The sequence below is a fragment of the Oryzias latipes genome, chromosome 6, assembly GCF_053564925.1.
Source record: "Oryzias latipes strain Hd-rR chromosome 6, Olatipes_Hd-rR_3.1".
In the NCBI taxonomy this organism is placed as follows: domain Eukaryota; kingdom Metazoa; phylum Chordata; class Actinopteri; order Beloniformes; family Adrianichthyidae; genus Oryzias; species Oryzias latipes.
Genome location: NC_136242.1, coordinates 26926936 through 26939696, shown reverse-complemented (window position 1 = coordinate 26939696; position 12761 = coordinate 26926936). Strand labels below are relative to the sequence as shown.

At 39.3% G+C, this 12761-nt stretch overlaps 1 protein-coding gene across 4 annotated transcripts; it reads left to right on the top strand.

The window, feature by feature from the left end:
• The first annotated feature begins 3585 nt into the window (after positions 1–3585).
• On the top strand, positions 3586–12101 carry tcp11l1 (t-complex 11, testis-specific-like 1). Of its 4 annotated transcripts, XM_020704148.3 has the most exons (11): positions 3703–3868; positions 3951–4032; positions 4235–4377; positions 4493–4625; positions 4709–4829; positions 5326–5546; positions 5713–5849; positions 6916–7082; positions 7168–7349; positions 9777–9949; positions 10030–12101. In XM_020704148.3, exons 2-11 carry the CDS (start codon positions 4004–4006, stop codon positions 10248–10250), a joined length of 1527 nt encoding a protein of 508 aa, XP_020559807.1. In that variant the 5' UTR covers positions 3703–3868; positions 3951–4003; the 3' UTR covers positions 10251–12101. The 4 variants fall into 4 exon arrangements, with proteins under 4 accessions (XP_004069784.1, XP_020559807.1, XP_011474627.1 ...); XM_004069736.5 differs by lacking the exon at positions 3951–4032 and having other exon boundaries at positions 3586–3718; XM_011476325.3 differs by lacking the exon at positions 3951–4032 and having other exon boundaries at positions 3709–3868.
• Positions 12102–12761: the final 660 nt, after the last annotated feature.

The window sequence follows — 12761 nt, the reverse complement described above, 5'->3', positions numbered from 1 at the left end:
ATTTCCACTCAGCTGTTTGATGAGTCAAAACTCCAGGTTCATTATGAAATGTATAAGGGGGAGTTGTACGCTTACAACCAGATCTTATGCAGAACAAGGGAAAGGTACTTCTCTGAAATCATTGGAAGTTGCAGCAGCAACTCTCGTGTCCTGTTCACAACAGTAAACAGATTAACTAACCCTCCAACCCAGCTACCAATAGAACTGGTTTGCACACCTAAATGTAATGAGTTTGCTGTATTTTTTAATGACAAGGTTCAGGGCATTAAAAAAGCCATCAACTCCACAACACATATAACTATCGAACGGCCACCTACTCACTCTAAGCTGACTCACTTTGTACCTGTCACTGACCAAACTGTCCAAGAGACCATCACCCGTCTGAGCTCGTCTACATGCTGCCTTGATGTGTTACCCACTAGATTTCTAAAGTCTGTCCTGAACAGTGTGTTGCCATCAATTACTCAAATAGTTAACATGTCTCTTCAATCTGGAATATTTCCAGAGGCCTTAAAAACTGCAGTCATTAAACCTCTCCTGAAGAAGAGCGGTCTTGATCCCACTGTACTGAATAATTACAGACCTATCTCTAATCTGCCATTTTTAGGAAAAGTCCTTGAAAAAGTTGTCTACCAACAGCTCACTGATTTTCTCTTATTAAACAATTCATTTGATGTTTTCCAGTCAGGTTTTAGACCCCATCATAGCACAGAAACTGCTCTTATCAAGGTAACCAACGACATCCGCCTGAACACTGATGATGGCAAAGTCACTGTCTTAATCCTGCTAGACCTGAGTGCTGCCTTTGATACTGTTGATCATGGGATCCTTTTGAACAGACTCCAAGACTGGGTTGGCATCTCTGGATCTGCCCTAAGTTGGCTCAAGTCTTATCTAGAAGACAGGAAATATTTTGTTGAAATTGGGAGTTGTGTCTCAGACTTCATGGCCTTGACTTGAGGTGTGCCCCAGGGATCGATCCTGGGACCCCTTCTGTTCAACCTCTACATGCTGCCACTAGGGCAGTTAATATGCAGTAATAACATATCTTATCACAACTATGCAGATGATACTCAGATCTATGTGTCACTGACAACAGGTGAATATGGGCCGGTGGATTCACTCAGCCACTGCCTCCAACAGATCAGTGCGTGGATGCAGAACAACTTTCTCCAGCTAAACTCAAACAAGACCGAAGTTATTATTTTTGGCCCACAGAAACAAAGAGAAAGTCTCAGCAGCTACCTTCATTCTCTGTCTCTTAAAACCTCAAATCAAGTCAGAAATCTAGGGGTAATCATGGACTCTGACCTGAACTTTAACAGCCATATCAAGTCAGTAACATCAGCGGCATTTTACCATCTGAAAAACATTGCCAAAATCAAAAACATAGTGTCAAAGCCAGACCTGGAGATACTTATTCATGCATTTGTCTCCAGCAGGTTAGACTACTGTAACGGCCTGCTCACCGGCCTCTCAAAACGAGCTGTAAAACAGCTTCAGTACATCCAGAATGCTGCTGCTCGAGTCCTGACCAGAACCAGGAAGTATGATCACATTAGTCCTGTGCTCAGGTCTCTGCACTGGCTCCCTGTACCTCAAAGAATAGACTTCAAAGCAGCTCTGCTTGTGTACAAGTCTCTCCATGGCCGAGCACCAAAGTACATCTCTGACATGTTAGTGCCATATGAACCATCTCGTACTCTGAGGACCTCAGGGGCTGGCCTCCTGTTGATTCCCAGAGTCAGAACTAAACAAGGGGAATCAGCGTTTCAATATTCTGCAGCTAAAATCTGGAACAGCCTCCCTGAAGTCATGAGACAGGCCTCTTCTGTGTTCATGTTCAAATCTAGACTTAAAACATTTCTGTTTAGCCGTGTATATGACTGAAAGGTCCTATCTGCACTTTTCTTTCCTTTCCTTCCTTTATTTTTAAATCAGTTTTCAATTTTTTTTTTCTTTTCTTTTAAAGTAAATTTTTTGTTGATTATTTCTATGATGTATTGTGATTTTAATGCATTTTTCTGTTTTGTGAAGCACCTTGAATTACTTTGTGTATGAATTGTGCTATACAAATAAACTTGCCTTGCCTTGCCTTGCCATGATCAACAGATACATTAAGGAGCAAAATATTTGTTATGGCAAGTGTGATTTCTACTTTTAATTTTCTTAATGCAGTTTTTATTAACACCTTTTGAAATCTTTATTGTAGATGACCAAATAATGAAATGAAATTCTAATGTACAAATGTCTACCGATCAACTGACTAGATGAAGATGTACACTATGTAGCTGATACTGTACAATACACAGAAGAACTGCTGAACAATTGTTCAAGTATCCTTAAATCAGGATCTATTTTTTGCTTTTTACAATGTCAACAGCTCTCACACAAAGGATTTTATATAATAAATCTATAATACTTGCTAAATTTCATGTCCACAAATGCAAATTATCGTAAAAAAAAACCATTCAGTCTATTAATGGAAATTAAAAACTATATTGGAAATTTTCTTCAGACTTGAGAGCTGTTGAGGCTCGTGAAGCTTTGGAGTTTGTTGGGCTTGCGGATCTATATTTTGTTATTTTTGAGAAGGAAAAAATACTATTCTCTGCTCCTGTACCTGGCCGTCTCTACTACTGCTCCTGCACTTGGCTGTGGATCCTGCGTCTGGCTCGTCTCGTGCCCCCAGCCGTCCCGTGACTCCATCTGGATGAAGCTCATCTGTTGGACTTTAAATGTGTAGTTGTAGAGTTAGATAAGATAATTCTTCTCTATGAGTTCTGGCATTGCCTGTCCGTCCTGGGGGAGGATCCCCCCCTTCATGTGGGCACCCCTGAGATTTCTTCGTTTTTTTTTTTTCTTGCTGCGTAGGAGGGTCTAAGGGCTGGGGTGTCCAGCTTTTGTTTAGTTAGTTCAGTTTAGATCTTTCTATTGAATTGTGAGTGTTCATGATCCTTTTGATTTTATGTTGTACCCTACATTTATCTGCACAAAGCCCATTGAGATGACTGTTGTTGTGATTTTGGGCTAAAAAAATAAAATTAAGTTGAATTGAATTGATTATTATTTCTGGTTTGTCCTCACATTCATTTTTGCTTGTTTGATTTGTTATTGTAGGTTTATATTTGAACAATAAAGGGACAACAAAAACTTTATTAGAACTACAGACAAGACAATAGGCAAAAGATAAAGATAACAAATACTGTGAAATCTGCACATTAAGAATAAACATTAGCAGTGCAAAGCTTTGAAATATGTTATTGAACTTTAAAATATTGAAAAGATATTCTAAATTTGCAGTACATGCAAAAAAGATGAAGTAATCTTGCAGCGTTCCGATTTCATATGTGTTTTATGGTAATATTATTTAAAGTCCAAGTGAATTAAATTAAAACGAGCATGTGTGGTGGACTGTGGAATGTGAAAGTTGCCAAAATTCATAGAGTTGAATAACATACAAAATTTGAACAAGCTATTTAACTGAAAATATAATATGGCAACAAAATTGTTAATTCGGATATTCAGGTTCAATTTTGTGATGATAAATTCTTCCTAATCTGACCAAAGCGTTGAACTACTTAGCCTGTTAAAAAGTCACATCTTTGTATATTTTGGTGGATGTTTGTGGCTTCTGCAACTTTAGTTGAACTGAGTCTGCGCACTGGAGGTGGGGTCGGTGATGTAATGTTGGCCCCGCCCACAACCGGAAAAGCTGGTAAGGAAAAGATGTTTCCCGAACCGGTCTGTGACGCCGATAAAATAAGATGTTTTGAACAAAAAAAACCGAAGCATTTCTGCAGTAGAAGACGCTTTTTGTCAGTGGGAGGATCTTAATTGAAGCTGTTGCATAAATTTGCGCGCTAAGGTGTGAGTTTTGAAGGACCAACCGCTCGGCTTTGTTGTTTTCTGCTGTTTTTGTTGATGGAAAATCTTTTTTCTGTTTGTAGATACTAGATAAGACTTAAGTAAACTCCCGCAGCGGCTCTGGTTATTGCTGGCGATGGTGAAAAACAAACCACGCGAGGCTGAGTTCGATTCCTTTCGTTTACTTTAGTACACCCCCCCCCCCCCCCACACACACACACACACACACATCAGAGTGACATCACACATCTCAACAAAAACATCATTGATCCTGCTCGTGATTTTCCTCCAAGCTGCAATCAGAAACTCACATCTAGCCTGGAGTAGCTGGGTTAAAAAATAACAACCTAATTTTATCTGTCACCAGTGGTCCTGCAGACTCCATCATGCCAAAGGACTCAGACCACAAGGAGCCAAAGGATGCCAGAGCTGCAGATGTTCCTGAGGAGACTGTTCGACAGAAGGTCCAAGCAAACACCTCAAGCCCTCACAGGAGGAACTCTCCTCAAGGTCAGAAACTATTCCTGACATTCCATTAAAAAGGGATTCTTGACATTATTGGCCTCCACCTTGTTTTGTGTTGAGATTTTTATTGTGACTTAACTAATGTGTGTTTTCCTCACAGCAAGCCCTCCTAGGTTTGTCTCTGTGGAGGAACTGATGGAAACAGCTAAGGGAGTCACCAATATGGCCCTGGCTCACGAAATAATGGTCAACCAGGATTTTGAAATCAAACCCGCAGAGCCTCCTGAAGGAAGGTCAGGTTCTGAGTTTCTCCAACTTTTATTGAACTCTGTTTTACAAACTCAAGGGTGTCTGTCTGCTTTTTGCTTCTAAACAGTTTGGAGCGCCAGGTAAAGGAGATCATGCACAAAGCATTCTGGGATTGCATGGAAGCTCAGCTTAAGGAAGATCCTCCGTCGTACGAACACGCCATCAAGCTTCTGGCAGAGATAAAAGAGGTTCTTTGTTCTATACGATGAAGCATCTCCTCAGAAATACTTATTTTTAGTATTAACTCTGTGTTATAGGCTGTTTTATATTTATAGATAATATACCAAAGATGTATATGCATTTGAAAAATACTTTAAATTGCATCTAGTAGTATTTTATGAATGTGGTATGGCTACATATTTAAAGTGATGAAGCTTGTGGGGTTTCATACCAGTGTCTTTACAGTTTTGTTCTTTTGTTTATATTTTCTGAAAATTGGCAAGATTCCATTTTCTTGTTCATCTAAACATGAAACACTTCCAGGCCTGGAAGCACACCTTACAAAGTACTTTATTTGTATTTTCTTGCTAAATAAATGTGAAGAATCAGTCCTGTCACTTAATAAAACTCTTTTGTTCATACAGACTCCTCTATAACAACATTTTTGATATTTTAGAAGTGCGGTTTCTGTTTTTAGATGATCCTTTGGGATTCTATCCCATTTCCTCTTCTTCTGTCGTGCAGACGCTGCTGTCTTTCCTCCTGCCCGGCCACGGCCGCCTGCAGGCCCGCATTGAAGAAGTTCTGGATCTGCCTCTGATCCAGCAGCAGGCTGAGAATGGGGCTCTTGACATCGGTCATCTGTCCCAGTTTATTGTGGGGATGATGGGCTCCTTTTGCGCCCCCTGCAGGGACAAGGACGTCAACAAACTGAAGGAGATCACGGAAATCGTTCCTCTGCTGAAGTAAGCAGAGACAGCAGTTGGCTCTGCATGCCTCAGGAATTAGGCTATTTTTAGATGCTATAATTTCATTCACTTGCATTATAGCGCAGAAGTCTGCCTGTCATAGAATGACATCATAATGGTTGTAGAATAAGCCTAATGCCCCATGTCTTATTTCTCCCCTAAGGGCCATTTTCTCTGTGCTGGATCTGATGAAGGTGGACATGGCTAACTTTGCTCTGATGAGCATCAGGCCTCATCTGATGCAGCAGTCGGTGGAGTACGAGAGGAACAAATTCCAGCAGTTTCTGGAGAAGCAGCCAAGTGAGAAATCTGTGTTCTATTTATATGTTCTGTTCGGCTGAGGTTGAGCTGGACATGCACCATAAACTAACGCCATGGAAGTATAATAACAGGTCCTCACTCTTCATCCACTTGTAGACTGCCTAAATGTTTAGAAATAGATTCATTGCAACAAATTTATTTTGTTTTTTGACCATTAATGGATCAGTTAGGGGAACAAAATAAAACCAAAACACCTTTTTTTAATGTCAGTATTCTAACCGTTTGCATTTGCAACAAGGTTAAAAATAACTGAATTTTTTAATTTGGATAAATGTATATATTTTGTATTCTTTTTATTTATTATAACATTAAAATGTCATTTTTCCTTACTAAATAGTTTAATAGAAACATTTAGAAATAATCTGTTATAGATAAAATTTCATTTTATTAGTAAAAATAAATAAAGAAAACTCAAATAAATCAATAAAGTAAGTGGGAAAAACTGACCATGAACTGTCTTGTACTGTAAAATGATGGGCCATGGGATTCATTCCAGGTTAAAGAAACATGCAGTTGTTTTACATTTACATCTTTGATCCAAAAAGTAAGATAAATAAAAAGCTAAAAATTGAAATAAATGACCCTATTGGCATTTCTTAAATTCAGTTACGGGCTATGAAGCCTTTAGATTTCTATTGTTCTTATTTGCAAGTATAGATTCCTATCAAACAATCACTTGAGGGTTTTTTATAAACACAAAGAGATATTTACATTTTTCCTTTCTTCCTTGACCCACCAGAACAGAACATTTTTTGTGTTCCTGGATCATTTTTTATCATCTAAACCTAGTCCCCCAAACTGAAAATAAACGGTGGGGAGTTTGCCAACTTTGCAATGCTTTACAAAATAAAAAAGTGGATCTTCTGCAAGATTGTTTAAAGTAATCCAGATGAAGTGAAATTCTGCATTGAAATTGCTTAATTATTACTTTCATGAGTTAATTTTTTTAGGCTTCAACGTCCAACTTTTGCTTTAAATGTTTTCTTTTGCATCTCCGTCTGTTTGCAGTTTTCTAAGAGCAATAAGACTATTTCTTTCTCCACAGATGCTTTAGACTACACTGAGAAGTGGCTTGAGGAAACTGCAAAGTGCCTGAGGGAATCGGATGAGGAAGGCTGCGGTGCGGCGGAGTTGGCCTCACCCATAAACGTTCATAATCGAGCTTATCTTCGCCTGCTAAAGTGGGACCACGCTTCAGACCCCTTCCCAGAGGTAAAGTGACCGCCCTCTCTGTGCCTTCCTCTCAGTTGGCTTTAGTTCAGTTCCTCTAAAAACAAATGCTTCATTTCGTGTGCAGACAGTGTTGATGGATCAGGTTCGGCTCCAGGAGATGCAGCAGGAGGTGGAGCGCTTGGTTCTGTTGTCCTCTGTGCTGCTCATTGTTTACACTACGACAGGAGAGGCCATCTCAGGTCTGCCGGGACTGATGGAGACACTCAAAACCACTGTTGGGGCCATGTTGGCGGACATGCACATGCCGTAGGAACAAATCTTTTTCCAATGCTCAGATCTAGGAATAGTTTTGTCAGAAATGTGTTCCCTTTGATGCTATATTAGAGCTGCTGATTTGTCTTAATGGATGAGTTTGTTGAGTGCAAGTGTGACTAAATCAAAGCAAAACTGTTTTCTAGGAAGCTTCTGTGATCTGACATTCGGAGTAGCTTTGATTTTCATAATGAACCCTCTGTGGGAAGATTCTGAGAAGGCTGTGTGCTCTCAGACTTTGGAAGTGCAGAATGTCCATCGTAAACTTCGAGAACGTTCTTTATGAGACTATTTATGAGACTCTAAGAAAGATGGAAAAATGATGTGGATTTTCCTCATTAAAAACAAAAAAGTTCAATCATGTTTTTGTTCATATGGGGAAAAGGATTTTGCAGACCTGACAAATAAAAGCTTGAAGTTTTACTGTCAAACCTAGATTTAAGTCAAGACAATATACAGTGGAGGAAATAAGTATTTGATCCCAGCTGATTTTGTAGATAAGCCTCCTCCTTATCTTACCGACCCACTTCATATCAAAAGCACCTCTCGTTCTCTTCGGTCCTCATCTTCTGTTCAGCTTTCTGTCCCTCCGGCCCGTCTCGTTACCACGGGTAGTCCTGCCTTTAGTTCCCAAACTCTGGAACTCCCTCCTGACCCCCGTAACTTAGACTCCTTACCAGCTTCTAAATCCAAACTTAAAACTCATCTGTTCAACTCTGCTTTCCTGTGATTCACTTTTGATTCTCTGTCAGTTTTTAATGAATTTTTGAATTTATTGACCCCTGTTTTGTACAGTATCTTTGAGCTTCACTTTTGGATGTGTCAACTCATTATTTATTGTGTTTTTAATTGAGTATTTTTTAACTTACTGAACTCTGTTTTTGTACGGTGTCCTTGAGTTTCTTGAATGACGCTTTTAAATTAAATGGATTATTATTATTATGACTGAAAAATCAATTGACAGTCTGTCATCTTAATGGCTGCTTATTTGATTAGTGAGAGATAGAAAATTAAGAAATTGAACTTGAACGTAACATTGAAGAATGTATAAACATTTATTTGCATAAATTGCTTATTGAACTGGATATACCTGTTTGAACTGATCAGCTGGACAAAGACGCCTATCCACAGACTCAGTTTATCAGTCAGACTCCAAACTCTCCAACATGGAAAAGATTAAAGAGCTTTAGTGGACTTAAAGGAGAAGATTGTCGACCTGCACAGGACCAGATTAGACCACAAAACCATCAGCAAGGAGCTGGAGGTCAAGGTGACAACTGTTGGTGCAATTGTACCAAAATACAAGAGCATGACCATCAATCCACCTACAGGTCTGGGACTCCAAACCAGATCTCACCTGGTGGGGTTTCCATGATCATGAGAACGGTGAGAAATGGGCCTAAAACAACTCGGCAGGAGTTAGTTGATGATCTCAATGCAACTGGAACCACAGTCACCAAGAAAAAACCATTGATAATACTTAATGCCGCAACGGTTTAACATCTCAGAGTTCTCTCAAAGTCCCCCTGCTTAAGTAGGTACACGTGCAGGCCCGCTTGAAGTTTGCCAAAGAACACCTTCAAGGTTTAGAGAGTGATTGGGAGACGTGATGTGGTTAAATGAGACCAACATTGAGTTCTTTGGCTTCAACTCAACCCATCGTGTTTGGAGGGAGACAAATGCTGCCAATGACCCCAAAAACACCATCCCCACTCTCAAACACGGAGGTAGAAACATTATGCTTTGGGAGTGTTTCTTTTCACAGGGCTACTTCACCGTGTGGATGAGAGAATGGATGGAGTCATGGTTCACCTCCTTCCCTCCACCAAAAAGCTTAAAGTAGGTCGTGGATGGGTCTTCCAACAGGATAATGACCCAAAACATTCAGCCAAGGCAACCAAGAAATGGCTGAAGAGGAAGCATATTAGGGTCCCTCAATCCTGTGGAAAACCTATGGAGAGCTGAAGCTCAGAGTCACAGAGGAACAGCCACCAAACCAAAAGGATTGAGAAATTATAAAAAAAAAAAAAAAGAAACGTCTGACCTCTGTGCTGTTAATAATGGTTTTGCCACAAAGTCTTTCTGACTAGAGGATTAATTCACTCCATGAAATGCAAATACATTTACATAAAGTTTATAAAGTAGATTTTCTTAGTTTCTTTGTGATTTGCTATCTCTCATTGTTCAAATGAACCTACCATTAGGATGACAGACTGTCGATTTGGTGAGCAAACCTACAGAATCAGCAGGGATGAAATAGTTCTGTTCTCCACTGTAAAGTGTGTGACTTTGAAACTTTCCAGGACATAATAAGACAGGATATCAAGTGAATAAGTTGATGCAAAAACTCTTAACATTTCCTCCTTGTGCTTCTAAAGACATTAAAATATTTTCTAACGGTTAATGTTGCCCTCTTCCCAGATCCTTTAATGCACCAGAGGCCTTTGCAACCATCGGCGAGAAGCTGTGTGTTGAGTTGAGTTCCTGTTTAAGCCGGCATGGCTTCCCTCCATTCTCTGCTGACAGCAGCAGCGGTCTGAAGGGACAAATCTTATCTGTCATCCAACCGGACAACAAAGTCAGGGCACTTATGGGTAAGCACGCCCCCGCCGGACTTCATCCACTTTATACCTATGTCTGTATTTCCACGGCACAAACTTCTCTGTCCTTCCAGACTCCCGGGTTCAGAACTACTTGCTTGCCGTCTTGGAGTGTGGTCAGCATCGTACCCCTCCTCTCCCCGGAGGTCTAACTCCTGTCAGCAAGGAGCTGATGAAGCTTGCAGTTGGTTTCAGTCGTCTGGTCAACTTCAACAAACTGGTCTACTCCCCGTTTTACCAAAAGATCCTTCAGAATATCCTGACACCAGGCGAGAGTCTCAACACAGAGACGTAAACCCCTCAGATGGTGTGAGAGCATTTCTGTGTTTCTAATCGGTTAAGAAAACCAGCACGGCACAATCCGCACCTTAAACTGACCCAATGATAATAACTACTGGTTCTGTTACAATTTCTCACAGTGTTTGTTTATTAAAGACTGTGTCAGATCTAGTCTCTGCTTAAGCCTCCTCTTGCTGTTGTAACATAGCTTGCTCATGGAATGCACCTGTGTTTTAAAAGCAGTATTTGTACTAGTTAAAACTTAAAGTCCCACTCCAATCATCTTTTGATCTGTTGTAAAAGTGTTCCCAGTGGTCTCTTAATTACGGTTTTGTCATTTTTTGGGCAAAATTTTAAAAAATAGTTGTTTTCTAGGACGTATTTTCTGCAGAGCAGCAGAAGTTCATTAGGAATTTGTGTTGTGAGCAGGAGAGTTGGCGCAGATGTAAGCCTCCGTTGATATCCCAGCATCCCTTTTGTTTACACTCTCTCCCACTAGCTTACAGCCTCTCACAACCCCAAGATAACATTACCGGCGCAGCAAAAATGTCAAGCAATATCAGAGCTATCCAGCCGGACAGTTTCGAGCTAGATGTCAGCTCAGACAAAGAAAACAAAGACGTACTTAAATCTATTTGTCTGCACGTGAATGCATCAAAACGGAGTGGAGCAGTGAGACTTTTTCAAACAGCATTTTTTTCATCTGCTCATGATTCCTCTCCATTTAAGAAAAGAAATACTCAGTAATGCAGTTTAAATCTTAAATTCTTTGATATATGTCCTCCATCATGAGAAAATTGCTACAAACACATTTTAAAAACGCCAAAAACAGGATTTTCATTGGAGTGGGTCTTTAAAGAGCTTACATCTGTCTGCAAACGTCGTACACTAAAAACAGCATCAGAATAAAGACGTTCACTCCTGAGTAGAAACGTAAAGTCTCAGAGAATCTGTCACATCATATCCGAAGTTGATATTAAGCTTACTTTTTACTTATTTGACTTTTTTCTAATGTGTTGGGGCATTCTCTTGCAAAATGGGACTTTATCTGAGCTGGCACGTGAATCTAATCATTGCTCTGCGGAGGAAAATGTTCTAACAGTCGGATTTTAAAGGTTAACCAAAAAGATAAATGTTTCAAAGAAAGAATTCCAAATTCTTACGTGGACTTAAATCCCCTTTGTTGTGCGAATGCGCAGTTTAGCGTCACAGCTTGTGCTGTTTTCATTGCCTTTAATGTGCACAAGTGCAGGAGATTGAGCAAAGGAACGTGTTTATTGTTTTCTTCTGTAAATGTGGTCATCATTGTGCATCAGAGGTGCCGGTCAGTGCTGTGTATCCTCCAATCCTTAATCTTACTTGAGGTTTTTGGAGAACTTTCTGTAGAAGATGAGAATGCAGAACAGAAAAAAAGCCTGTGATCCAACCCAAGACTTCAAATGGTATTTTCAAAAGCTGGTGAAGAAAAAAATGGAGTTCAGAGGATGTCAAAGACAAAGAAGTCAAGCAAGAGTTTTATGAAACTGAAAATAGACTGTTTGACATTGTTCTAAGATCAACAGACCTGTGAATCTTAAGGGAAATAAGAAAGAATATCGAATGACATAAACTGTTGCGATTTTTGGATTGTTTTTACCTTTTGTTAACTTATTTTCTTGATGGTTTGTGACTGAAACTACGCTAAGAGGAGGACATTTCTATTTAGTATTTTCAACCTCAGACATGGTCATACGCTTTTCCCCGTCATTCCCTGCAGGCAGAGTCGTGTTCCCTGTTCTGCATATGAACACATTGACTGATCACATCAGCTGCTGTTTGTCTTTGGGTGTTAACGAAACACAATAATAAAGTATTGCTTTACCCATAAGTCATTCTGCTTCATTCTTTTACACACTAAATATTGTTTAGTTCTGAATTTTTAGAAGTCCACACTGATGATAATTTTTTTCTTTTATGTGACTGTCAGTTGAACCCGAATAAATTATGTGGAAATGATTATAGTTGACTTTACGTTGTAATTTTCATACATGCAGTACTCAATTTAGACAGTAGGCTGAGACAAAGCTTAAAGATGAAAATGTGTACAGATGGAGTTTAGAATTTAAAAAATGTAAATACCATAACACTTAACTCTTGAAGAATCATTTTTAAAAAAGCACTGTTAAATTTTTTTATTAAATTTAAAGCAAAATCTCCAAGTAGCTGTAAAAAAAAATGCACAAGGCGGTTTACAGTATTTAGCTTTGATTCCTAATTTTCTGATTGCCAATATGTTAGCTCATGGAGATTTTGTGAACCTTAAACAGAATTTCACATCATTCCAAAAAAAGAAAAATCTTTTCCAAAAACTATAATTTTGTAATCGTTGGAGGTTTGCTCCACATTGGATTGAAAATATGTGGAGGATATTTGTAGAAATAATTTTGCTGATATTTGAAATCAGTTTTTGGCGTTCCACAATCTGTTTTTCCATCTACAATAATAACGTGCAAAATACAGGAAAACTTACATTTGTTTTGATCATTTT